The sequence below is a fragment of the Podarcis filfolensis genome, assembly GCF_964270895.1.
Source record: "Podarcis filfolensis genome assembly, chromosome: 2".
NCBI classification, from domain to species: domain Eukaryota; kingdom Metazoa; phylum Chordata; class Lepidosauria; order Squamata; family Lacertidae; genus Podarcis; species Podarcis filfolensis.
In genome coordinates, this window is record NC_139605.1 from 86,293,344 (window position 1) to 86,321,283 (window position 27,940).

Genomic DNA, 27,940 nt, shown 5'->3' on the forward strand with positions numbered 1-27,940 from the left:
AACAGCCTCACACTTTATACGCCCACACATTATGGCAATAAATTTTCTGAGAGTATCTCTCTGTACATTGGTTATACTTTGCCAACAGCAAGACCCGTTGTTGTGTATTGTGCATTCATTAGTGATCCTCAATGAACCCAGCATCCTTAAAATTGGACAAATAACATATCTTTGCTTGCTAACATACTTTACTGCAGCCTGACCCAAAGATGTGGCAGTGGTATCAAATGCTATCCTATAGCTAATAGTAAAGCAAACAATAACCTAACTACCTAACTCTTTTAAGTAAGGCCACCATGATGGATTGGAGCTACAGACAGGCTGGACTATGGCCAATACTATAAGGTGGTAAGAAGCAAGTTGCTGTGCCAGAGAGTCATTGTGTATGATCCTGCATGACTCTTTTATCTTCCAATACTTTCCATTCCTTTTAAATATCTTTTGTACTTAGTTTTCTTTCTCCTCTGGGATGCATTTGCTTGCTTGCTTGCCTGTTTCAGGGATGAGGAGGCTATGGCCCTCTAGACTTCAACTCCCCAAAGCCTCAGCCAGCATGGCCCATGGTCAAGGATGATGGGAATTATAGTCCAGCAACATCTGGAGGGCCACAGGTTGACCACCTCTGTCTTTTTAAGAAAATATTTTATTTCCAAACCATCTTTCATCCAAGGAGCTTGAAGTGGGTCACATGGACATCCCTTCTCATTTTTATCCTCCACTGCAATTCTATAAGGTATGGTAGACTAGCCTAAGGTCACCCAGTGGGCTTCATAGCTGAGTGGGGATACGAACCTGGAGCTCTCCACTCTTAGGCCACTGCTCTAACAACTACAGGCGTTGTGGAGGAAGGTGGGCATCAGGACAATTAAACTGGAGCGGATAACAAAGCAAACAGAGTATGGCAGGGGGGGTTCTTGCCCTGCTTGGCTGTTGTTTTTCACCCCATACAACTCAATAATAAATCACAGGAACTTGGGGACTTATGCCTGTTGTGCATGCAACCCTGCCCTCAGTTCTAAACATCCAGTGCCATTTCTCTTTCTGCATAGCTAACTAGCTAACTAACTAACTCAGAACAGCCAGTTGAATTTGTTGACACATCTCAGAAAGATTGCTCCGATAAATGTACTGAATCTAAAACAAAGGCTGAGAGCATGAAATCCCTAACAGGGGTTTAGATCAAAGATAACATAATAGTACACAGAGCACTCAGAGATGTTGGGAGCCCTTCCAAAACCATGTAACGTTCTTATTCGTCAGTGCTGCAGACAGCATTCAGGGGGCTGAAGGAGCTGACAAGATCTTGATTCCTGGATCTGTTCTGGTCTTCCGTACCATAACCCTACATTGTTTCCAGTACCATGTCAGTGCCCTGCTTTGATACCACAATACCATGGCTTCAGCTTAAGCACAGTCACATATATCTAGGAATGAAATCTAAAGGACACGTGCTGGTAAATAGTAGGAAACGTCCCTTTGCCCTCCCTACCCATGCATACTAGTGGTCTGTTGTAGCGCTGCTTGCTTGAGTCTCTTGCCTCTGCCATGATTCTTTGTAAAGTGAGATTAGTTATGGAGGAGGAGAGAGAATGGTGTGTTTTGTGGAGACCCAAAGAGAATGGTGAATCTTTGTGGGAAGCAGGGATGAAAAATTGCTGGATAACCATGGTGGTCTTTATGAGCTGTTTACAAGTTTATGCTGTCAGAGCACAAAAAGACTAGTTCTCATATGTGACAGCCATGGCTTGTTTGTGTTGGGAATAAGCTCTGCAAAAGGGGCACTGATTTGTTGCATCAGGCCCTTTGAGCCAAGAAGAGATTGCTTGTCCTCACCTACCCTACTTTCACTGCAGTTTCTTCCATTCCCAAAGTGTGAGAGTTCATGATCAAAATTTGAAGGCTCCAAGGTGAGAACTGGTATTTTCAAATGTAGAATTCAAGAGAAATTTCACAGTTCTACCCTCAACCTATTTGACATTGTTTAGGATGTGACCATCATTTAGGATGTGCAAATGACCTGGAGGAAAGTGATTAGGCTTGATTCATCATGCCTGTATTGCTCCAAAGAATGACAGAATGAGCTTGCCAAGTCCTCAGCTAGTGTTAATGTGTGTTGCCCGGCCAGTTCCACTGGAGTAACGCTGATTGGCACCACCAGAGAATCTGAGCCATGGTCTTAATTGATATCGTGCTTTGACTTTCTCAGCGCCAGCCATTTCTACTCTCTGGCATGTCAGTTCCATTTTACTGCCTTGGCTGCTCTGCAAGGCAATCAGAGCTGTTTGCTGGGAAGCATAGTACAGGCCCTATTTTATGCCAGAACACAAGGTGAGCTGTAATTTATTTAATGCTAACTAGTATTGTATTTGACTTCTTAGATGACAAGTTTTCAGTATAATTGCCAAGCCCAGAGATGGGCTCTGTTTTAACCCAATATTTGAACATTTAGGGGAGGGGTGGTGTAATGGAAGCAGCAACCATAACATATAATAATCGGGTGTGTGTGTGTGTGCTTGGTTTCTTGAAACAATATCACACAGCCAGATCTTAAACATCTTTTAAAGGGCTAGAGGCTTCCTCTGTTTATGCCCTGAAATCCTTAGGGCTGTCAGTGATGGGCAAACAAACTAGGGAAATGTACATATCAATCAATGGCTTTAATTGGAGAATACGCTGGTCAAGGAAGATCTTTCTCTCCCCACAATCTACAGAGTATTGGACTCTCAATTTTTTCCTGTCCACTTCGTTTCACTTGGTGCTGGGAACTCAGTGTTCCACTGGAAAACTTTGGAATTTTGCTATATTTGTATTAACAGTCAAGTCTTATGCCAATAAAGGTCAAAACAAAAACAAAAAAAAAGTCAAGCCCCTATTGTTCTTATTGTTTGTTTGTTTTAAAATGATACCTTGCGGAAAAATGTACTAGAGGAAGTTTTGCCAGAAATTTAGAGCTGTATTAAGCACCAGCAGAGATGTTTGAAACATTTTAAAATACAAATTGTACTACATTTTGAGAAAGTGGTCATTGGATCATAATCATAGCCAGTTCCACATAATGAGTAATAGAGCTAACAGAGAGACAGAGACAGAGAGGTGTTTGTGCGTTTATATATTGAAAGATAACGGCACAGATACACTGTTGGGGTTTTACTAACTGTCTCAATGCAATTCGATTTCCCTCCCTGTGTGAGCAGTCCTAACTTTTCTCTGGTACTTGTTTACATAGGGGAATGTATGTTGTGTGAAGTAGGAGAACATGAATTTAGGTTTGAGTCAGATAATAGTTATTTAAAAGATGAGAATGTATTGTTGTCTGTGTTGCGTGTTTACCCTTCTGTGTTTGGTGATCAGATTTTGTAATGTTTTAACAATCTGTATAATGTATTCTTTTCTGACCAGAGATGACAGTAGGACAGAAATAAATAAATACAATGTACAAAGAAGACCTGGCCATGAGACTTCATGAAAAAGTCTCACATGGATTTGGTTGCAGCATTTTTCTTCATCACAGTAAAATGCTCTTCGGGAGCACATCACTTAAATCAGGTTTAGTATTTTTCTCTGGAACCAGCTTAAATTCTAAGGTAAAAGGTAGGATTACATATATACCCACAGGGCTCTGGCACTGGCAAGACAAACTGAGATGTTTAACTTCTCCCCTAGCTGGTGCAATATTGGGCTTTCAAACCCTACTCTTTGGCTTGCTATATTTTCAAACTGTGTTGAGTTTAGAAAAGTGAATTTCTGTTCTAGCCATCACAAACGTACAATGATGAATAGAACTGGCTTCATATTAAAAATTATTTGGAAAGAAATAGGACATAAATTTAATTAACTGGAAAATTTCCCCTCCCCAACATGATAGATTCCAATATTTTCAAAATATTATAGGTTCATCCCCATTTTCATAATAAAATTTGGTTATAATTTTTGAAGGGAGAGGAGTTAATAAAAAACCCCCTACATTTTCTGCTTTCATAGAGGCTGGACAAAAATTCAGGCTATGGAGATAGTTTGCATATTATGAAATGCAGCAATGAAAATATCAATATTTTGACAAAGTGTGAAGTGCACAGGGGATTTCTGACTAGCTCAGCTGAAAGCTTGAGCCAATGATTTTGCATGGTTTCTGAGCAGATATAGACAGTTACAAACTCTGATAAAAAAAATTAGAAAGTGTCACTGACATTGTCAACAGCACAGGCAAAGCAGAAGTACAATTCATGAAGGATTTACAGTTTTGCTGTGGGTTGCATGCAGCCACCCAGCTCCACTGCCTGTACTTACTGCCTATATGACCCATTTGACTCTAAACACCATATTTCTCCCTTGATAATCTCTCTCAGTTACTCAGGATGCTACTTCATATTCTTTCAGTTGGCACCTGAATATGGAAGCCACTTTGTTCAGCTTGGCTCAGTTTGATCTACAAAATAGCAGTGTTGGCAATTAAAATATTTTTAAGTAGCTCTCTTTTTTTGCTTCTAACCAAAGATTATAGACAAAGGCTTTGATATTACATCCACAAGTGCCTTTATTACCCTTGGGTGCGTCTCATCAAGCCCTGGTGATTTGAATTCATTTAAAGTAGCTAGATGTTGCCACCTCTTTTCCTATCTTGGGCTGCAGCTGCCTCCTTACATAATTTATTCTGTTATCACCAGGTTGGGCTGCTTTTTCTCTGTCACCCAATGGGCAGCAATAACATTTAGGCTGAAGATCTTAATAAGAAATGGGAGTCAAACTATATGAAAGGGAATCTCTATTTTACTAAGAGAACACAGTTTAATCACACACAGAGAGAGAGAGTGCATTGACCTAGCTGCCCTGCCCTTCAAAAGCATAATTTCCTGTGTGTCAGAAATACCATGAACCTGGAACTCTTATGGCATTCCAGAAATGGAATGGTTGAAGGCAATTCTTTGTATTGTCTACAGTGTTTCACATTAAATAACAGCAATGAGCACAATGGCAGTCAGCATATACCACATGGTATTAAAAATGTTATTAGCTTTAGTTTTTGCTGTGAACATAATGTTTTTGCCTATGGGGCGGGGGGAAATCTCCTTTATTTTATATTGCAAAACAGGACTATACAGGATCATGTGGTGTTCCCAATGTTCTTAGACTCATGCATCCTTTCTGCTTGGGTTGGCAGACAATCTGGGAAGTGGCAATGATGTGGTGGAGGGGCTAATTTTCTTCGTTGCTGTTTTTCTGTGGCCTGAGTCTTCCTTTTCTGTTACTTCCCCCTGCCCTTTCCCCCCCCCCAATATATTTGTTCGTTTGATGGTTTAGAAAGCAGTTTTTTTTATTGCAGTTTTGTCAGTTACATCCACCTTTTGAACACCCCACAAGCTAAAAACAGAAATTGTAATAAGCAAAAGTATTCATTCAAAAACAGAAACTCATTCTTGTCAAAATTCCCATCTATAAATATCTCCAGAAAGGACAGGAAAGTTTAGATTGGCTGTGCAGTGTGGGTGCCCTGCTGGAGTGCCAACCTTCAGCGGTACAAAAAGGAGTCTGGTTGCATGGAGATATAGAACATCCTGTTGAGTGTTTAATAAAGTCAGCATTTGACACTGCAAGTACGTTGCTCTACCCAACAAGCACTAGTGCCAAGCAAAAGGCCACTGGAATGCTGAAGGAGTTTCAAACCGATTTGATTGGACTAGGTGTAGTGTATTCATTCCATAGCTTTGCCTTTTTCCAATAAGAGAGAAGTAATGTGGACCTACTTTGCATATATGCAGAATTCTCACATCCATTGAGGAGGAGGGGTTTCCACATTGAGAAACTGAAGTATGCAGATACAGGGATGACTATGAATTCCTGCAGAAGGGTTTAGTGGGCATACTTGAAATGCAGATCCTGGTTTTACTGTCTCTTCTAGCCATTTAGCACCTTAGACAAATTTGTCGTGTTGTTTATCGCAGGAGGCAGTATGGGCAGCAATGTTGGTCTAGGAAACTTGACTGTTTTCCAAAAACAGACAGTGGGATCATGTTTTAGCTGTTCTTGCTGCTGTCGATCCAAAGAAGTCAAAGGCTTAATGGTTAGCAGATATATGTGGTCCTGTGATTATTGCAGGAGCCATAAAGGTAAAGGTAAAGGGATCCCTGACCATTAGGTCCAGTCGTGACCGACTCTGGGATTGTGGTGCTCATCTCGCTTTATTGGCCGAGGGAGCCGGCGTACAACTTCTGGGTCATGTGGCCAGCATGACTAAGCTGCTTCTGGCGAACCAGAGCAGTGCACGGAAACGCCGTTTACCTTCCCGCCGGAGTGGTACCTATTTATCTACTTGCATTTTGACATGCTTTCAAACTGCTAGGTGGGCAGGAGCTAGGACCGAGCAACGGGAGCTCACCCCGTTGCGGGGATTCAAACTGCCAACCTTCTGATTGACAAATCCTAGGCTCTGTGGTTTAACCCACAGCGCCACCCGCGTCCCTTACAGGAGCCATAGAGCCAGCAAATAGATCTCTGTACCTGCTTTCACCTGCGAGCAGGCATATTTATTATCTGATAGTCCAGGAGATTTGATTTGAAACAAAACCCACATCACACACTTAGACATGTCAGAAATTTAGCACTTTGGAAGATTGTATTGATACAATTCCCTTGTCATGTACAAACCCACTTAGCCTTAGAAACCCAGCAGCCATGGAGGTGGGGGCACTTTAGAGTAGTCTGGTTTCTGACAGGTCTGGGGTAATCTGCTGACATGGATGCTGTGTGTGGTGAATTGGCAGAGAGCTCAGACTTTTGACTCAATTGTATCTAGATGCTGTCTTTCATAGATAAAGCCCATTGGCTCTTTTCTAAGAAGCTTGGGGCAATTAAATGGGCTGAATTACAGCTAGTACCATTGTTGAAGAAGACTCGGGGGAAAGCTGCTCATTTTAAGGCCTGTTGCTTATCCTATGGGCAGCTAGATGCCCTATTTTTACAAATTTGAAAGGGGACTATTTTGTGGCATTTTGTTTGGTTCTAATAAAATTATTACCTGACAATGGATTTTGGAATGTTTCTTATGGACCAATGCAACTTCATTTGCTTTTTATGTTCCTCAAGCATTCCCCCCCCCCTTTAATTATCTGACTGCTCTAGTGTAGTAGGCGTTAATATTTTTAAAACTCCCCCCCCCCGAAAATCTTTGCATGGTGCTCCTTGGTAAGCCATTCAATGTTCCACTTGGAATTATTGAAATTTGTTTTCTTTGGAAGTTTTTTATGATAAGTCCTAGCACACTGATTTTTTTAAAGTAGCTTTCCTGTGGATATGACTAATACATTGCATCCTGATATGATAATTTCTGAGCTCTTGATGGTGCAAAAGAGAAAAGGCCCTCATGTAACTTTACCTATAGATAAAGCACAATAAAGGATAAATACTGCAAGCTGTGTTGCCTCAACACAGAAGGCATTTTCAGGACTCCCATTACAGAGGACTCTGCTTTTCATCACTCCTGGGTTTTTTTTTGGGGGGGGGGATTGGCATCCAGAGGATCAGAAACAAAAGTTTCAAAATTAGCTATTATCAATAACAGAATGGTTCTTGTATGTCTGAATAATTGTCTCCCGAAATTATTTGAAACATCACTACTTTGTGGAAGGCAGGTACTGAGTAATTTATTTGATTTGTCACATTTTGTAAATTCTTAATAATGAATGGTTTCCATTGCAACTTGTAGCTTATAAATTGGTGCTTTGTACACTACAGTTTAGAAACAGAATATGTAGAGCTTTTACCTTAATTTGGCATTTGGTTTTTCAGTACTGAACATAAGATTTTCCTACAGGTTACAAAATTAGCTCCAGAAACTAAGAGTGTTTATCAAATTTGAATGGATCCTGAACTGAAGTGGTCCACTTCTGATAGATTCAGAGCTTGTCCAAGCTGAAGCAAACTACTGCAAACAGTGTATCTGCAGAAAATTAGGCATTTCTCCCCAAACTTGCAACATAATGAAAATAAAAGGGTTGGAGGGGAGGGTGAGCTTGTTTGTGACTCACGGGACTAGCTTCTAATTAGAAGGGATGACTTGATCAGGGCTATTGAGTCACAGTACTTTGAGGTAGGGATGTTAAAGTAAAGTGTTGTTCTTGTTCTTATGCATTTGATACTCCTTGCTACATGTGCTCATGGTGGTTGCTTGGAAAATGCAGAACCTTTCAAACCTTTCTGTTTCTGCATTACATGCCCATCCACTTTCAAATCAGTTTTGTGCTTCTTTTTGCTGACTTTTGGTGCCAGTTGAGTGGAACATAAACCTGAAGCTGTGGGATTTCTTTTTTTTTTTTTTTTCATTCATCATAATTCCCTGGCCCCTGAACGCACCCTTCTTGAACTTTTTCAGGTTACTTTCCCAGGGGCACCTGTACTGTGTACTCGTCCAATTCACACAAGAGATTGATTTGTTGGACATCCCTATGCAACTACATAATGAACATATAAGCACCACCTTTTATAGGAAACTGACTGACTACTGCACATACTCACATGATTTCAGCTTACGTCACAAAACCATTGTCTACAGCCAAGCCCTGTGATACAGCTGCATCTGTTCAGACTCATTGGATAGAGAGTCACAACTTAAGCATTTCCATCAGGCGTTCTTCAAACTGCAACAACAGCCCAATGAACAAAGAAAAAAGATCCATAAGGCCGGATTGGTAGCACAAACAATCTACAGGGCATGCCTAGAACAGAAAATGATAGAACACCACTCACTGCCAGCTGAAACCATTCAAATGTATCATCTACTAACTACAACCCATCCCGTGAAAGTCCCCTTTCACAGGTCTTGAGTAGTAGACCTGTACTTGTTTGTAGACAGCTCCTTCTAACCTGAAACAGCTACCCACCAGCAACAACAGGCCCCATTACAGAAATATGGATGCAGGAAGCAACCCATGTGGGAGGCCCAGATAGCAACTCTATCCCCATGTCTATTCTGGCTGCACTGTTGCTGGACCTAATAATGTCTGGAGGTTCTAGCAGGGGAGCACAGCTATCATATACCCTTGACCAAAGAACGGTACACTCCCTCTATTTGGGACGGTCGTCCTCTTCCTCCAAGCACACAGCTTCGGGAGGGACACACATGGAGAGGTGAGGGAGGAAAGGGACACCCTCCTAGCCAGCCAGATCACCCCAATCAACCCTGGCAATCAATGGGGTGACAGATGTCGCAGCCAGATCTCCCTCACATCCTGGGCCTAATAATGTCATCAACAACATGAGGCATTCATTCACCTGCACATTTTCCCATGCAATGTGCAATGTCACAAGTGGCATTTTCCAAACCAAAGCAAAGCAAAAGTTAACATTAAGATTCAGATCTCTGTCCCAAGAAGCTTAAAATCTAAAAATTGACATTAGGAGAAACTGTAAATAAAAGAAGGGAAGAGCCAGGATAAATGGGATCAGCAGTGTCAGGGGGTTTCTCAGAATGTTTCCTGGTCAGTGTGTGTATGTACATCACACATACACACTCATACTGCCTATGTGCCTCTTGGCAGGAGCTAATCTTCATGTTAGCATCTGCTGGCAGCTCCATGTGAAGCTGACACCTGTCACAGACCTATCAGTGGCAGCTTCCTAAACAGGCCTCTCCTTAAACCCTTTCAGCTTTATGGCAAATGAAATGAGGCCTCCCTCGCTTATCTCCCAGCTCTGGTGAAGGGGGGAGGGGAATTTGAGGTGTGGGAAGGTGGCCTTATCATATGGAGTGACAAACAGCATTGACTAAACAAGCTACTGGGATGAGGACGAGGGGTGGGGGATTGAGCTGGGGACTAAATAGGGAAATCCCCCCCTCAGCAGCTCCCCCTCCCCCAAGCCTGAGTCCATGCCAGACCTCCACCTTGCAATCTACAAAATCATTTCCTCTCAAATGCTGGGCAGGTTCTTCTTCACCTGCTGGTTCACATTCCAACTTAAGCCGTCCTATATCTCCCTTTCCGTTTCCTCAGCACAGAATAGCCTCTGCTTCTCCTTCTTGTCCCATTGTTCCCCATTCTTCTCTCATATGCTCAATTTTTGGTTGCAGGACACCCTTTCTATCTTGTTCCTGTGTTGATAAACCTTTCCTGCCTACGCTAGTTGGTGTCAGGCCATTAGCACTGTTAATTGCTCACCAGTGGTTTTGTCCTGTTCCCTGAATTACTTACTAGGCCATTTCAAATTAAAGCTAGTTCTCGTCACATTCTGCCACAAACTGAGCTGTAGAATCCTCCCATTCCAGCACCTAGCAAAATGTGACCCAGTCCTAGTCAGAATCTTCTTCATGCTCCTGAAATGCCCTAAATGTTTGAGGAGCAACACTTTGATTTTTCTTCTGTTCAAGACGCTTTTCCTTCTGTGACTCTACAGCATTGTTCTCCATTCAGTTTCTATAAATCCCTCATCCTCTTCATTGTGCTCTGGTAAGTGCCGTTCCAGAATATGTAGCTACGATTATACCTTAAGGGTTACCCCACAAAGTATTGGTGTGTAGCTGAAGGGTAGTTATCATGCATCATTACATCTCCCAAGGAGATATTGTGCTCCCACAGACAGCCAAGAGGAAAAGCTGGTTTAGGAAATGTGCAAAAGTTTGGAAGGATTTGGTGTGCATGTAGAGCAGAGATGCTAGTGAAGATCTCCAAGCTTTTTTAAAAAAAGATGCCAAAGGTTTCCCATTTCCCGTTGAGAATGGCACACATGCCCAAGCTGCTTTTTGTGACCCCAGGTGCAGTGAGCTTAAGACGGCTGTGGATTGGATATGAGAGATGCAATAAAGACAGGACGATATCTTGGGACTGAAATGGCCACAACTTTATTGATTGCAGATTTCAGTAGGTTTCGGTGTAGGCACTGGGTGTGTATCCTAAAACAACCAGTCTGTCTATTGACAGACCCAGACGCAGCACCCACTTCCCCAGGAGCCAAGCTACTAAGGGTGAAATGAAGGGACACAACAACATTTTGGGATTAAAAATGGCCACAGCTTTATCGACTTCAGGAGTAGGCAAACCTTGGCATAGGCATTGGGCATGTATCCCTCTCAGCCTCCTGTTGGGGGTTTGAGGCATGACAGGGTCAGATGGGGGGGGGAATGGGGCCATCGCAAAACACAAGTTTACACAGATTGTCCCCTCCCCAGGCACTGAGGGAAGCTCTGTGGCCCTCCGCCACACGCACATGACTTTATGGATAGAGACTTCCTTCAAGACTAATAGGGTACCCTGTTATCACCGCTGCAAGAAGCGGGTGAGTCACCCCTTCATCAGATGTAAGATTAAAGGATTCTGCCGAAGGCCTAAACCCCCAGAGTTGTGACTATTGCTATGGGGAAGGCAAAACCTGGTATGCAGGGGAAATTCCTTCCCGGCTCAGAAAACAGCAGCCATTATAAAACCATAGCGATCCCCACAGACCTGGAAAGGAAAAGTTAGACTGCAAATGTAAAAGCAAGATTAGAGAGTGGGCTGGGTGGGTGGTGTTCTGGACCGACCACACTGTGGAGCGCAGGGCCGGCCCGCTTAAGAGCACAGGTAGCGAACCGGCCATTTTCTTCAGGATGCCATTTTGGGGAGTTCTGTGGCCAGTTAGCTCCCATCTGATCATTCAAACAGACTGCACATCTGGCTGCAAGTGCAGTTAATTTAAATTAAACAGAGGCAGACCCAATTAAAGTCACTCAGGGTAGGCTCCACTCAGGTTCGCCATGTGAGTCCTGTCCCTTCCAGCTCGCCCGCTGTAGATCGACTTGAATTCAACATTGCAGACAAGCCTGTCAACCCATGTAGTCACCAGAGGAATTTCCTCGTATGTTGGCCACACAGGAACAGGCAGCTCCACCACCACCCAGACTTGCCTGCAGCTGCAATGGGCCACAACAGCCACCTCCACAGAAACAGTAAGCGGGCTTTCTCAGTATAGGAAAAACTTGCCCCCTGCCCTGCTGTGGATTGCTGCCCATGTTGTCTTTCAAGGTGGACTGCTCCTTCACAACTACATTATGGAAGGAAGGAAGGAAGGAAGGAAGGAAGGAAGGAAGGAAGGAAGGAAGGAAGAAAGAAAGAAGTTGGTTGGTTGGTTGGTTGGCTTAGGCAATTCAGTGTTATGTGTAGTTTGGCCCTTGTCTCTCAAAACTGCTCCTATCACTACAGGAAGTAGCCTTTCGGAAGCATCTTAAATAGACACACACTTCTGTTATCCTGTCTTTTTGGGAAAGCTATGAATGGGGTGGGTGAGGGCCTGGAATGAGTGTTGGACCAGTGGGTGGATGGGGGATGTCAGTCAGTCCTTAATGAGTTCATGCTAAACCAACAATGAAACAAGTGTCATGTATCTTTCTTTTCTTTTTTAAGTTTCCAAATGTCACTTCCAGTTCAGCCGATCTAGGCTTTTAAAAGAATTCCCACCAAATTTTACGTCAGCTATTTTAAGGAATGGTTTAAAATTAAAATCCTTTTACTAAGTTTAGACTTGAGTTTCCCGAGAGACTTGCAGTGTTTAAAAAAACTCTTTTGCCATTTCAAAAAGTTCAAAAAAACATTCCAGAAGGGATCTTTAAAAAGTCATCCTTGTAACAAGCCTGGTCTCTGGGCTTCTGTAAGGCTGTCTTGCATTTAATACCCGACATTTGTTTCTCATTTAGTTGCAAAACAGGCGCTAAAATGTAATTCTCATAATTAAATGTAATTAAGTGACGCTACTGAGTAATTTCAGGTGTGCAGTGAAGGAATAACTTTTTCGGTTACGTAACTCAAAGACCGTAACTCAGACTTTTGGACTAGAGACACTCTTTTGTATAGCTTGTTTTTCTAATGATTGCTTCATACATGACATTTTCCTCCTGTATAAAAAGAACCTCTGCATTTAAAAAATGTGTACAATGGAATCTGAAGCTGCGTTATTTTCAGTCAGTGCTGATGACTCTGACTGGCAGAAGCTTTCTATGGTTCCTACACTGACCTGGGGTACATCCCCAATTATGTTTATTTTGCCCAAAGTACATAGATTAATGAGGTACAACAAAAACAGACAACAACAACAACAACAACAACCCTGATTGCCTCTTTAAAAAACGGACAGGAAGAGCTTGAAAAAGATTATTCCTTCCCCACATGATCACTGCTTCTCTACTTCCTTTGTATGCTCCTGGGGCCTATCTGAACTAAAAATGTAGTAGTATTAGACCAGTTTAAATGTCAAGGCCACCTGGGAATTGTAGTTTGAGGAGCGTGCTGAGAAATCTTTGTTAGAGTTCTTACAGAACTACAGTTTCCAGGGTTCCCTGTGGAGAGGGAATTAATTAAATGTATTTAAGGTTGAAATACTAAACACACTTACGGATAAAACAGGACTTAATTGTGAATGAACATGGATAGGATCATCATCTCTTTTAGTGATCCAGAAAAATTTAGCCATTTCAGGGATTGAGAAAATAAGGCACTCTTCTGCCTTCATGACATTTGCAGACACCGCCACTGTGTGAAAGATTAATTGTCTCTAATCACATTTATATTTATATTAATTATATTATTATGTTATGTTATGTTATGTTATGTTATGTTATGTTATGTTATGTTATGTTATGTTATGATGTTATGTATTTATATCCCATCTTTCTTCCAAGCTGGGATTCAAGGCAACTTGCATTTTAAAAACAAAGTACAGTGGTACCTCGGGTTAAGTACTTAATTTGTTCCGGAGGTCTGTACTTAACCTGAAACTGTTCTTAACCTGAAGCACCACTTTAGCTAATGGGGCCTCCTACTGCCGCTGCGCTGCCGGAGCACAATTTCTGTTCTCATCCTGAAGCAAAGTTCTTAACCTGAAGCACTATTTCTGGGTTGGCGGAGTCTGTAACCTGAAGCGTATGTAACCTGAAGCGTATGTAACCCAAGGTACCACTGTAGTTAAAGGAAACAATAGTTGAAATACCATAAAACATATTGAGAACCAGCATTAAAGTACTAATTGCTCTTGACATCAGCCAGTGGTCAGCACTGTCTTCACCTAGTTTCCATGGTGGGACTCTACCTTGATTTAAAGAGAGCAGATCTTCCACGGTTGCACATGTCCTGGTAACATCTAGACTGGATAATGTACTCTGCGTGCATGGAAAATGTCAACTTGTTCAGAATGCAGCTGCTTGGGTGCTTGTTGGAGCTAAGCACTTGTAATACACAACCTCTATAGTATGCCAGTTGTGATGGCTATGATTTCATCTCCAGGTCCAACTTAAGGTGTTGGTATTGACATCTAAAGCTATAAATAGTTAGTGACCAGGCTATTTGAAGGATTGCCTGCAGCCATATGAACTTGCCTAGTCTTTAAGATCAGCTCCAGAGTCCTGCTTGAGAGTCCACCATCAGTGCTCATCATATTGGCAGGCACTAGTGACAGGACCTTTTTGGTGGTGGCTCCATGTCTGTGGGACATCCTCTCAAGGAGTTCACATATGACTGCGTTTTAATTAGGTGTTTTTCTCCTTCATTTTTATTAGTTTTTAAACAGACTTTGAAACTTTTAAATCTTAATCTTCTTTTTATTAAGAGTACTGTGACTATATACAGCTTTTGCTGCTGCTGCTGTTAGTTTAGTATTTATTTATTTATTTGTATATGCCCTGAAGAGTGGCATGTAAATACTGCAAATGAACAAGGATATGCACTATCACCAACCATTATTTAAGTATTCATGCCTCCCACCCGTGCACACATGCTGATATCTCACACAGGTACATTAACTTGGTGGCTAATGTGTAAATGTATCTGGGTTTTTTTAAAACTTTTACAACAGAAAGCAAAGGAGTGGAAGTCTGTCCCAGATTGGAACAGCAGCAGGGGACAGTTTTAGAAACCCCTTTCTCTCATCATGCTATTGTCCTGTCAAAAATCTACCCCAAGCTGCTATTTACCCCGATTTAAAAAACAAAAGGGCTTGCCCCTGCCTCCCCCCTATTTTCCGCCATTGTACAACAATTGCTTTGATGCTCTATGGCTTGACACGCTTCTAGGCAAGGGAAAAGCAGTAGCCATCAATGTTTCTCTAAGACTGTATACATTACTGGCTTAAAATGCTTCTAGGTTCTTCTTTTCCCCAATTCAGATCAAAGAAATGCACTGGATGCAGAATAAACAGTAGTATGTACACAGCCTTCTTTGCTGTTGGGGTGGGGGATAGTTCTCAATGTGTGTGTGTGTGTGTGCGCGCGCACACACACACACACACACACACACACATATGCAGTGGCATAGCATTTTCCATGCTGCTTTCTATGCCAGCCTCTGGCTACTGCCCCTCCTGTGAACCTAATCTTCTGTAGTCTTGTTTGGCTTTCTACTCTGGCTTCAGCTCTAAGCCAGGTTCTTGACGATTCACCAACAGAATTGTGCCCAATGGACCACTTCCAAAAACTAAACATTTCCTCTCTTTTCTACCTCTGTATGTCTTCATGCGGGGGGGGGGGGGGGAGACACTTCACGGTTGTTGTTTTTAAAGAAACAAAGTCTACAATAGGATATAGTTTTTTTAAGAGACTTGCAGGAAGCTTTCAAATATCTCTATAGTTTAGGATAATGAAATTACATGCACTGCATGGAAAGCCATCCAATAGTTTCTCCAGTCCTCTCTCTCTCCTCCCTCTCAAAACTCACTCTTTGTTCTTTGTTCTTTGTTTTTGTTTTTATTTAATATTTTATTTTCTGTTATCTACTTCCTCAGTTGTGGAACAAAACAAAGAAGTTGCCTTCAGGAATCACCTATTCAGCACATTCTACAACTTTGAAAATCATTAGTATTCACTGTCAAATTTTCTGTTGGAGCTAACTAAAATTATTTAGCTGTTCAGATATGGTACAACAGATTATTGAAACACAGGTTGATTCCAAAGGATAATTCTTTGAATAGTCATCATGTAAGTAAAATGTATGGTCACTTAAGCTGCACAAAATTTCTCAGTTCCACAAGCACCCCTCTTGTTTACTGTATCGGCTTCTCTCGCTGTGAAAGTCCCCCCAAGAGGCCTTGTTAAGAATTATCCTCTTGCTAGTGGTTTGCTGTATGAAAGCTTGAAAGTGTGATGTCATCTAAGTTTTCATGATGTCATCAAAGTTTTGGAATTCACTTGTTGGCAAAGGAGCTTAGCAGGTAGTACAAATTGAATAGTTCCTTTACGTAATACAATTAACTCCCTTGCTGGATTAGTCCAAGGGCTGTCTTCTCTAGTATTGTGTTTCTAGCAATGGCCAGCCAGATGGTGATGGGGAGGGAAGATGGATGGATGGATTTGTTTGTTTGTTTGTTTATTGAATTTTTATACCGCCCTATACCCACAGGTCTCTATTAAATTTGTATTGGGGTGGTGGAAATTCCTTGCTATGTACAACTAGGCACATAGGTGTGATCCAAGGAGTTATATGTGCCTGCTGCCTAGGTATGTTCACCTCTATTTCTTTGACCCTTCCTGCTGTCCCACAAGCTGGTTTTGAAACTCCCTTCAGTTTCAGAAGCAATTTGCCACACAATGTGGTGAGCTGCAGTTGAACAAACACAAATCCCAATCACCCTACACTTCTTTGGATCCAGGCCATGAGCATATTCAAGGCATGGGAATGCACTCCTAAGAAAACTAGGGAAAAGTGATATGTGCAGGGAATATTACACAGTATAAAAGTCTCATACAAGAATACGTGATTAGAAGCCTTACCTTTTAAAAATTAGATTTAAAACAAAACAGCCTCATTAATGCCACTTTCACCTCTTTGGAGGAAAGGTGGGATATAAATGTCATAAATATATAACACCTATTGGATTATCTGGGTAACTGGGAACTTTGTTTTCCTGGGTAGGAATACATACATACAAACATACCATTGTTACATAAATTGTAACATACATACCTTGTTACATACATGCATACCATGGTTACAAATGTAGAATCTATGCCCATGTTAAGCTGAATGTGTTGAGGTCAGGAAAAAAGAAGACATGGATGCTCATGCTGCCCAACCTTCCCCACATTCAATGGGTCGTATCCAGTTGTCCCTCATGTTGATGGAACGCTTGCATTTTGGCAATTTCTGCTCCACATGTAGTCCTTGCACACTCCCTAATCTGCTCTGGAGAACTGAGTAGTCACCAACAACTCAGGCATGGTAAAACTTAACTCAAGCCCTTATTCTAAGAGGTTTCATCAAGCACCTTGCACTGTCAGTTCAAGAGACACCATTGGAGATACAACCCAACATAACACGAAAATTGTGCTGGAAAGGGCCAAGCCAACATGGTGCCCTCCAGATATTGTGAACTACAATTCCCATCAGTCCAAGGCAGCATGACCAATGGTTAGGGAAGTTGTCTGGAAAGCATGGTATTGGTCATCCCTGCCTTACAGGGATATAGGGACATATACTTGCTGCAGAGTACATTCTAGCTAACAGAAGCAGTATTCAAACTAAATCTTGAAATGAATTTGCCAACTGTGGAAGCTGAATCTTTTGGAGAATGTTGCATTTGAGCCATTGAACATTAGCATTTTCAACAGTTGAAACTTAGCAGAAGTATGGGATTTTGACTTCCTGTTTGCCTTCATACCTGCCTCCACATGGTTACATTGTGTGTGCATAGAGGTAAGAGCTCCTAACAAAGAAAGAACAAAGTTGAAAGTGTCTGTAGAAGCTTAGCCTGGAATAATTTTTCCTTCTCTAAATGCAGAGTCAGGACAGAAAGATAAACCCAAGTAAAGCTCCCGTTGATTTCAAACCTGAATGGCCAAGAATGTGGTGAATGACTTCCCCTGGGTTATCTCAGGTTTCTGGTGTTGACAGTAGCCGTAGTTTCTTGCTATCGCTAGAAATGGTGCCCGGAATCTCTTGGCAGTAGGAAGGGTGTTTGGTGCAAAGATCAATGCTGGTAACCTTTCTAATTTTGATGGGAATGCTAGATACTTGATCCCATTTTACTGCTGAAAGAGCAAGCGGTTCACCAACTTTGCTCTGTAAATTGGGATAGAGAAAGTGTGGGAGGGACGCTGGACAAGCAGCCACCATGTATTCTGCTGGGAAAACGAGAGCCTTGGAAGCCTTATCTTTTAAACAATAAACATCAAAAATCTGTGCAGTAGATGAGAAGCAGATATGGGTGTGGGAAAAGAATTCCCCCAGAGACCTAATTTATTGGGCAATCTCCATTGAAGTGAGGAGCAAAGATTCTGAGAGGAACAGGAGGCTGAGATGCTTTTTGAGCAAGCAAAGCTGCAAGGTTATAAACCATGTTTTCAACTTGACTTTTATGGAGATCTGTGATATCCCAGGGAACTAGTGACTTCAGCATTTGTCCATGGGGAGCATGGGAAAGATGCATACAGATTAGCTTTGCAATCAGTGTGTCAATTTGCCTGATAATTCTGCTTCCATCATCCGTTGCTCTTGCATGCAGAATTTGCCTTAACCGAGCCTTCCGATATTAATTTTGAGTGGTGTTTGAATTTTGATGGGCAAATTGAGGACTCTTTCCCCTGCCCACTGTACTTTGCTCCTGTGTGAAAAAAACAGAAGGGGGTCTCCTCTTAGAGGTTTTGTTTCATTTTGCACAGTCATCAAATGCATTTCAGCATTGTAACAGAAGCACAGGATTCCTCCAGCTATAAGAATAAATATACCCTGTCTAGTGGACAGATTGGAAGGAGTGTTGAATGTCCCAAGATTTAAAGCTATTATAAGAGAAGCAAAACACTCAAAAAACAAAGAAAAAACACTTTCATTGAAGTGAAGCAGAGGAGCTTTTTCAACACAGCAGGAGAATCCTGCTAGGTAGACTAACTTGGTGACTCAAGGTTCTGACAGATAAAGAAAACAAGTTTGAGATGGCAAGCATCCTCTTTAAAAAGTATGGCTTTGTCTGTCTCATGCAGGCAGAATACCCCTTTTAAGCAAATAGCCACCACAGCACATGCGTGCAGCATCATAAAACAAAGAAAGTATGCTTCTTGCCTCAGAACTGTTATTTTTGCCCATGTGCACATTTATGGATTAAATATGAATGAATTTAATTTATCATCTGAAAATTCTATGATTAAATGTTATTCAATTAGGTAACAGTTCTACTCTGTATATTTATGACAAACTGTTTAGGGCAAGGGCAGCCATCATGGTGTTGTTGGATGGCAACCCACCATCCCTGACCATTGGCCATGCTGGCTGAGGCTGATAGAAATTGTGGTTCACGAACATCAGGAGGCCATTATGTTTGTTAGCCTTGGTTTTAAGGGCTCAAGGGTTGGTAATCAGAGCAGCATTTTGACCTAAATATCCTTGAAAAAGCTTCTTCTGTCCAAACAGAAACATAGTAGTGGAAAAGTCAGCTTTAGTGTTTGTTCTAGGGAAGAAGAGAAAATTATGATGTGGGACAAAATTGTATCAAGAAAACTGGACAATAAAAGGTCACGATACTGTATATATCCCCAGAAAGCTCCTGTTGATTACCGTCTCAATACTCACGAAAACATGTATCTCCCACTTTGGCTAGCAGTGAGAGAAATCATTTGCCGGCTAGATTTGGGCATTGAATCCCAGAGGGTGTGAGATCCTTAATCTATGCTCCCTTCTTCAGGAAACATGCCAGACTATTATGACCACAAAGCCGCAGTGAGATAATGCATCTTATCTGCCTGAGCAAATTTTAATGTGGTCCTCTTGATTAGTGTTTAGAAACCAAGCAAACAATTGATTTAAAATAATTGGTAAATTATGATTAAATAAAAATGTTTATACCAAGGAGTTTGTCATTGATATGATAAAATAAATATTTGCAGAAGGAACTTTTCCTTGGCCCAGAGCCTGGTCCATGAGCTTTGTGAGATTGACCGTGGTCTCATTTTAATAAAGACCAGAAGGCTTTCCAAGAAAATATAGTGCCTCCTTCCATTTAGCCAACCAACGTATATCAAGACCTTTGTCCGTTTCCCTAATATACTATGGCATGGGTCGTCCTTTGGGTCATTCTGGTAATGCCTGTCATTTATCCCTCAAAATTGGCTGAAACTATATTATAAGTTAATAAAAGAAGACAGTTTAGTGTTTGGGTCTGGTATAAACACAAACTGAAACACTGAATACCACTCAAGCATTACTTCCAGAAGGCAGACATGGGGTATGAGAGGGACTTATGAGCTCACCATAAACATATATAAGTTTTACACCTGTTTCACTATTAGGGTAGCTACCTCCACCCCCAAAATAATGCTTAGTTGTTCTGAGAATTTTCTTAAGATAATGATCCATAGCTACACTTCCCAGGGTTCCCTGGGGGAAAGGAATGACTATAAACCAGTTTAAGTCTGTGGTGCAGACATGCCCCACGTTTAGGTTTCATTTACTCTGGGCTTGCCTTTCAGTTGCGTATCCACATGCAGAACCATCTAACTGCTCACTGTGGCTTGTTTTGGCTGACCATCTCTATAGCAACCACCTCTCTCTTTCCGTTAGGCATATTGCTCTCCCAGCACCCTTCCCATGCTTCTACCACATATAAAGTAGAGTACATATGAGGAGGTTCAACCAGCTGTGGACCCTTTTGGATAGAGATGACTTGGCCTCTTTGCTCCACATCAAACTATTGCAGTGCATCCTATGTAGGACTGTTGTTGAAAACACTTTAGGAGCCTCAACGGTACAGAATGCAGCAGCCAGGTAATGACTGCAAGAACACACATAACACCTGTTCTGAAGCAGCTGCACATCTTTGTTTAACTACAGTGGTACCTCGGGTTACATATGCTTCAGGTTACATACGCTTCAGGTTACAGACTCTGTTAACCCAGAAATAGTACCTCAGGTTAAGAACTTTGCTTCAGGATGAGAACAGAAATCGTGCTCCGGTGGCGTGGCAGCAGCAGGAGGCCCCATTAGCTAAAGTGGTGCTTCAGTTTAAGAACAGTTTCAGGTTAAGAACGGACCTCCGGAACGAATTAAGTACTTCACCCGAGGTACCATTGTATTTTGATTGAGAGGTTGCTTTGCTCTTGCACAATGCATAATACTGTGGACCAAACTGAAGCTGGATATTTTACTCCTGCCAGTTCTCCAAGGAGCTCAGCATGACACATACTGTGTTATCACTTTTATCCTCACAATAACCCTGTCTGGTAGGTTAGGTTGAGAGACAGTGACTGGCCCTTGATTGCCTAGTAAGCTTTATACCTCAGTGAAGATTTGAAACCAGGTCTCCCTTATCTGAGTCAAACATTCTATCTACTACACACTTTGCTGGCTTGTAAACTGAGTCATTACATTCACCAGTGTGTGTGTGTGTGTGTGTGTGTGTGTGTGTGTGTGTGTGTGTGTGTTTTATAGACTGAATGTATCACCATGCCTATTTTGCCAGTTCAGCATTTCAGCAGCAAAATGACCACCCCATATGGGAATTAGATTTGATCAATTAATCAACCCATCTTATTTTTTCCCCAGATACATTTCATAGTCGTTAATGAGATTTTGCTGCCTTGAAAATGGTTAGCTTACATTCTCTTGGGTTGCTGTGCCTGTTTCACAGATTACTTCATTACTTGATTGCACAATGCTTTTAAGCAACAGAAGATCATTGTTTGTGTTGTGTGTTTAGACTCACTGCTGTCCAGTTGATAAAATGTTGGGTATCCTTCATCTTAAATGTTACCTGAGCTGTGGACTTGCTGGATGTTTGTGGGCAAGGCATTGTGTCTCAGGCTGTATTTCTTGTCTGTAAAATGGGGGTAATGGTAACTGACCTTTACAGGATTGCTCTGAATATGATTGAGATAAGGAAGCAAATTTGCCACAGTAATTCTCTGCTGCTCTGCTCAGTTTAACCCTTTAATACTTGACAGTAACTTATACAGAAGGGGGGTGTCTCAGTTTACAGAAATCTAGGACTGTCATTTATATAGTGGTTTCTGAATATGCGGATGCTCTTGACTGAGACTACTGACGGATCTACACATAACACTCGTGCTGTTCTTATAGACCTCCCCTTTGTCTGCTGTGTGATGCTCAGGAAGTACAAGTATGCTTAAGATCAGGGTAGTAAAATGCAGTAGTGTCAGGATGACAGCATGCTTCAGTGTGTCAATTCTGGTGCCCCAAAATCCAGCACCATAGGTGGAATCCCAGACCTTCTCCACCAACGCCCACCATGGAAGTAATTATTGCAAGAGTTGTATAACCACTGCTACACAGAGGGGACTAGAGAAAGGAGGCACACTCAGGCCGGCATTTGAACTATCCTCCTGCCTGCCTGCTAGCTTCTCTTGTATCACCAGTGTGTGTCTCAGGGAGTTCCCATGAGGACATTTCAGATGAGCCCACCAGCGTTACATTGGCCTGGAGATTAGAGAGAACACACAGTGATCTTCAAGAGGGATGGAATCTATAGTAGCAAAGCCAGCCGGCCCCACCCTGCACTCAGTGCACATTTTGCATCCCTCCCTCAATAAACACAACAGATTGCCATATTTTCTCTCTTTTTTACAATTAAATATTTACGCTAGGCAGAAAACATTTTGCATGGACTTTTTAAACAGCCATGTCATCTTGCTCTTTTCATTCTCTAATCTTTCAGTTCTGAATCAGAAGTGAAGATTTTTAGCCTATTTACTAAGAAGTAAATATTATGATGAAAACATCAGACAGCTTAGCAGTGACTTTAGGAAAGTGGAGAAAGCATTTTCTGGTAGTGCTGTCAATTGCAAAACATTCCATAGGCTACCAATGGAGGGAGTGATCTTGTTCTGGAATTCCTAGTTTTCTTAGACTCTTAAGAGTTGGAATAAATACAAATCATTTCATCCAAGGGCCAGGTCTGACATTACCTTATCAGTGAGAGTGATGCTGCATCGTATAGCTACTACACAGGATCTAGTAGCATTAGAGGATCCAGATAATTGGGGCAGCACCCATAGACTTGAAGCTTCTTCCAGTATTGCCAGGCTTTTCCACTGCCCCATCTCCTGATACTGAGGTCACTGTGCATGTGCAGGCCTAAATCTTTTAGCAAAGCAGCACAGGAATAGCATACATAGCTGCAGTTTGCCTTCCACACTTCTTAAGGTAGCATAAGAAGGACACTGTTGGTGCCTTAAGACAGGATCATTTTCAATCAGTCATAAAGTGCAGGACTCTGAGTTTGATCTCACAAAATGTTGTTGCATGGAACATATTTCAGCTGTGCTGTGCTCCACAACACAAGGTTTCCCATCCCTCCATAATGGTTAGTAAGCATTATTGGCCACTGTGCACGCTCAGTCCTCATTCAGCTATTTTGCACCACCACCCTCCAGGTTTCCCAACACACTGCCCAATTCTTTCTTTCTTTCTTTCTTTCTTTCTTTCTTTCTTTCTTTCTTTCTTTCTTTCTTTCATACCACTGCAGATTTTGGGAATTCTCCGAGTCTGCTGACAAATGACTAGTGTGTGGATAATGCTGTTTGGCTACATAAGCACAGATGCTTGCCTCTGAAAGTCAAAGACAGGGAATTGGTAGCCTTGAACCTATTGTTGCTTAGGAATTATGAGAAACTTGTTGATGGAGTACTGAAATTAGTGGTGCCATTTTGGCTCAGTCTTACATGAATGAATGAATGAAGCAAGCTTATTCAGTTGGCTGCCTGTAGTAATTGTGGGCATCTTCGTAAAGGAATACAGTGGCACCTCGGGTTAAGGACTTAATTCGTTCTGGAGATCCATTCTTAACCTGAGACTGTTCTTAACTTGAGGTACCACTTTAGCTAATGGGGCCTGCCGCGCCGCCATGGTGCAATTTCTGTTCTCATCCTGAAGCAAAGTTCTTAACCCGAGGTACTCTTTCTGGGTTAGCGGAGTAACCTGAAGCGTCTGTAACCTGAGGTACCACTGTACAAAATTCATTTGGGACAAGCGGTTACTATACCAGCCACTGCATGTGTCATTGCTGCAAGTGTGCTTCTTGGCACTGTGCTTGAATCCATTGTGGAAGGTTGATGTAGAAGTCCTTCAGCATAAAGGGCCTGCGACACACTGCCTTCTGAAACATTATGGAACACCACTATCTGTTAGAAACAGAGCTGAAGTCTCTCAGCCCCACTCACCTCACAGAGTGTTTGTTGTGGGGGAGGAAGGGAAAGGAGAATGTTAGCCGCTTTGAGACTCCTTCGGGTAGTGATAAAGCAGGATATCAAATCCAAACTCTTCTTCTTCTTCTTCTTCTTATGAGCACTTCTGCAAGAATTCAGCCCAAGATGTATATTGTGAGGTAATAAATTATGGGGAGTCAGAGAAACCAGCTTAAAAAGTTTTTAAAACAGAAATGTGTTAAAACAACAACAAACTCCTTATAAAGCCTGGTGAAAGTCTTTCTGAGTACATGAAACATAAAAGAGACCGTTTCTTGTTGAATTCTAGTGCCTGGTGTCCAGCTACTTTCATAGACAGGTTTATTGTACTCAAACATTAAAGTATTTTTGTTAATGTCCTAATACATTAATTCTTTTACTATGCCAATAGTTGGTGAAATAGTTGATGAAATAAACCAAATATGTTTTGACCCAACAATTTTAGCTTAAAATGGGATCAGTCTATTGACTCATGGAAAGCTGGAATCAAAATGCTGGGTTTGTTTGTTTGTTTGTTTATCTTTAAACCCTTAATACTAATAAAGAGTCACTGTATGGTTTTCCCCTCTTGATCAAGATGTTACTCCTTATGAGGGCTTTTGGGGGGGCCAGACATGGCTTTGTAATTGTGTTGATTGTACTTTTAAACTAGTCTTGTATTAATAGCTTTGTTTTAAGTTGATTTCTTAACTACCTTGGATTCCCCCCCCCCCTTTTAAAGCAGAATGTAAGTTTTAAATAAAAAATAATGAGTATCCGCAAAGACACTTGCTATAGTGTTATCCACTATCCTATATTTTTATATTCTTCTTTTCTTTACATATGATACTTTGTCTTTCTTCAATTTCATTTTAATAAGATCAAGCAGCTACTGAGAAAAGAACTTTTGTTCTGAAGAGTCTGATACTTAAGGTAAATGTTATTGACATCACCAGGGGAAAATCCAAGTCAGACAATTCATTACTGGAGGAAGTCTTAAATTATAACGTGTGAACAGAGAAAAGCCTCATTGCGAAGGAATATGTGGCTTTGTGGCCTCTTTTGAGTTCTGTGAATCCATATTTAAACCTTAGAGATACATGAACTGCTAAGCCAAATTGCCACCCTTTGAGAGTCACTTAATACATGTGTGTATGTCATTTATTCATAAATCTCTTGATTATTCCACACTTGATGGCTCACAGCCAGAACCCTTTTCAAATGTTTTATAGTGTGTTAAATGAAATTGAATCAGAGGGGCAACTCTTTGGTGAAAGTCCCCACCCCAAATCCGTGTGGATCCAGTGTAAGATCTGAACATATTCTCATCTGTACAGTTTCCTTGGGCACCTGAGTGTGGAAAGACAGGGTGTACACTAACTTTGTTGTTGTTAAAAACTGCAAATGCAAATACCTCTCACTGTGTGTTCAACAAGGCTGCTTTTCCAGGGTTCCCAACCATGCAGAGAGAGTTCTCCGAGCACAACATTATATAATCAGGACCATTTTTAGACATTACAAATATTGTGATGATACACATCCCACCATGTGCATTAATTACACCTCAAAAGGGCTCAAATATCTGAACAGACTTTACTGAAAAGCATTAATAAGAATAATTAACTAAAATGATCATTGTGCTGTTTTTAAATCAGCCCCTGAGTGATGTGGAATATTGTTTTGAAGGTATTTTTTAAAAGGACAGTTATTTGAGTTTGGGAACTTTGATGGAGATTTGTCAGCAGAATATAGGTGACGGTGCTTGGGATATAATGCATGGTGAGAAGTTTGTCAGTTACATACTTTATGCGCTTACAATGACCTCTGTTCTTGTTGTTTGTACTGCTAAGGTTGTGCAGCAAAGTTGTGTCCACATAGGGTGTCTGAGTTTTGTGAGTTTTTGATGATTAGTTTGTGTTTTTGTGACATATCAATGGGTTTATTAATAGGTGATGCCTGTATCACTAGATTCACTTTAAAGCAAAAACTAGCCTAACACACAGCCACTATGCCATCCAAAAACCTCCGCTGAAGTCAAGAAATCCCATCCTTGGGATGTGAGCTATTAAAATCCACTGCAGGAACCATGCAGCCGAGCCCTTCCTCTTGAATTCCTGGTAGCAACAGGCTCTGTATGCTGGAAAGAGTTAAGCAGGAGTCTGTTGGTATTTCAGAGCTGCTCCGAACCCCTGCAGTCAGAGGGAGGGAAGCTCTTGATTGGCCAAGTTCCTGTTGGTAGTAATAGCGGATCAGATATCAAACTTCTGTCTTTCCTAAAGACCCTTTAGGGATAGTCTGCTCCCCGCTAGACTATGACATCAGTCAGGACACCCGGTGATGTTGCTGATAGTAAACTCTGAGAAAGGAGGGGAGGGTGGGATAGAAAGGAGGGGTCTGCTAGCTAAAAGTTAATTAGCCCAACACAGTGCAAGGGCATACAGTAGGCTTTCGCGGAGGGTCAGTGCTGGATGGGACCAAACCTTTCCTGAGTTACACTTCTGCTGCTTTCTGCAATCACCTAGACTCCAAGGGAGGGCTAGATGAATTGTGATTCATTGGTCGTGATCAGCTTCTCTTCTTGGAGCCAGTTAATGGTTTGAGCGTTGAGGGGCTTTCTGGCACTGGGAATTATCACAAGGCATCACCATGACACTTCTGGGGTCTGAGCATTCTATGCTGATTCGGAGCAAATTCAGATCAGGTAGGGCTAACACGGCAAGAATTTCTCCTAAAACTTTTCTCTACTACAAGCCTCAGCTGGAGGCTGTTTCTTATTAAGCGGCATGCAAGTAAAATAACCAGGGAGTCGTAAAGCTGTCATGGGCTCGCTCTCACAGAGGCTACTCTGCAAATGAAGAAATGCGTTTTCCTTTCTGTCTGCTCCCTCTCTTTCTGCTCTTTCACTACTTACAATTTATGTCTGTGGCGTAGCTTACTAAAAAACAAACAAACCCAAACGCTCTACAATTCTGAGTTCTCCACATATTTGAATGAGAACTGGACCAGAAATCCATAAGGGCTGTTATGACAAGCAGTAGATCTCCTCCCATCCATACAAGTCAGATGCTGTCCTGTATATCCTAGCCTTGATGCTTTACTCCAGCATCCAGGCAGCCAGCCTTAGGGTTCTGTGACTAATTGGACAAACATGAATTTGCAGAAAGGCATTGATTTTTTTTTTAGAAGTACAAAAAACAAATGGAACATGCAAAGTATTTAAAATGACATCACCAGAGAAATATAGGTAGAGCCAAACGACTGATTGCCATTTTCTAAAGCTTTGCAACAAAAAAACATGTACCAGATCTCCAGAGTGTGTTGAAGCCCCATTAGGGGCGTCTTCTTTGAGGACATCCAACGTGAATAAAGGTGAGTAATGGCAAATAAAGGCAGGAGACAGTCACATAGAAATCAGTCCTATTGTAGGGTTAGGGTCACAGCAACTTTAGATAAATTCAGCATTGTATAGTGTGTGTTCTTGTGTGCATGTTTGTATTTATATGTTATTCTTATTGGGTTTGGCTATACCAATTATTATTTTAAATAGCACTCTTTTCTTGTCATCCGAGTTGTTGCCGCGTGCATCCAGTGAATGTACTGCATAATCACGTTCTCCTGTATGTTTCACCCATTCCAGAATGTCACCCACTCAGCTTGGGGAAGGGTGGCGGTTTTTGATCTCTAGTACACCAGAGATAACCAGAAGATCAGAAACTTATCGTACTGTTGCTAATCCACTTGGGTTTTATGAAGACGTTTGAGGCAGCTGGGTGGTCATTTGCAGTGTTTGCTTAGAAAATATAAAATTGGCAGCTAGTTGAAAACTCCAGA

The 27,940-nt window shown here is 41.6% G+C and overlaps 1 protein-coding gene across 7 annotated transcripts in view; it reads left to right on the forward strand.

Annotated features, from left to right (window-relative positions):
- Positions 1 to 27,940, forward strand: part of MYOCD (myocardin) — a 215,121-nt gene that overhangs the window by 151,275 nt on the left and 35,906 nt on the right. Inside the window, exon 1 of one of the 7 annotated variants that reach the window (XM_083597699.1) lies at positions 26,401 to 27,478. The exons of 3 other annotated variants lie outside the window; for them this stretch is intronic. Coding sequence is in view for 1 of the 4 variants with exons in the window: in XM_083597694.1 (XP_083453820.1) it covers positions 26,756 to 26,810 (55 nt within the window). In the remaining 3 variants the exon portion in view is untranslated. Of the gene's footprint in view, positions 1 to 26,400; positions 27,479 to 27,940 lie in introns of those variants that run through there. 3 more of the 7 variants (XM_083597696.1, XM_083597694.1, XM_083597697.1) reach the window with 3 other exon arrangements.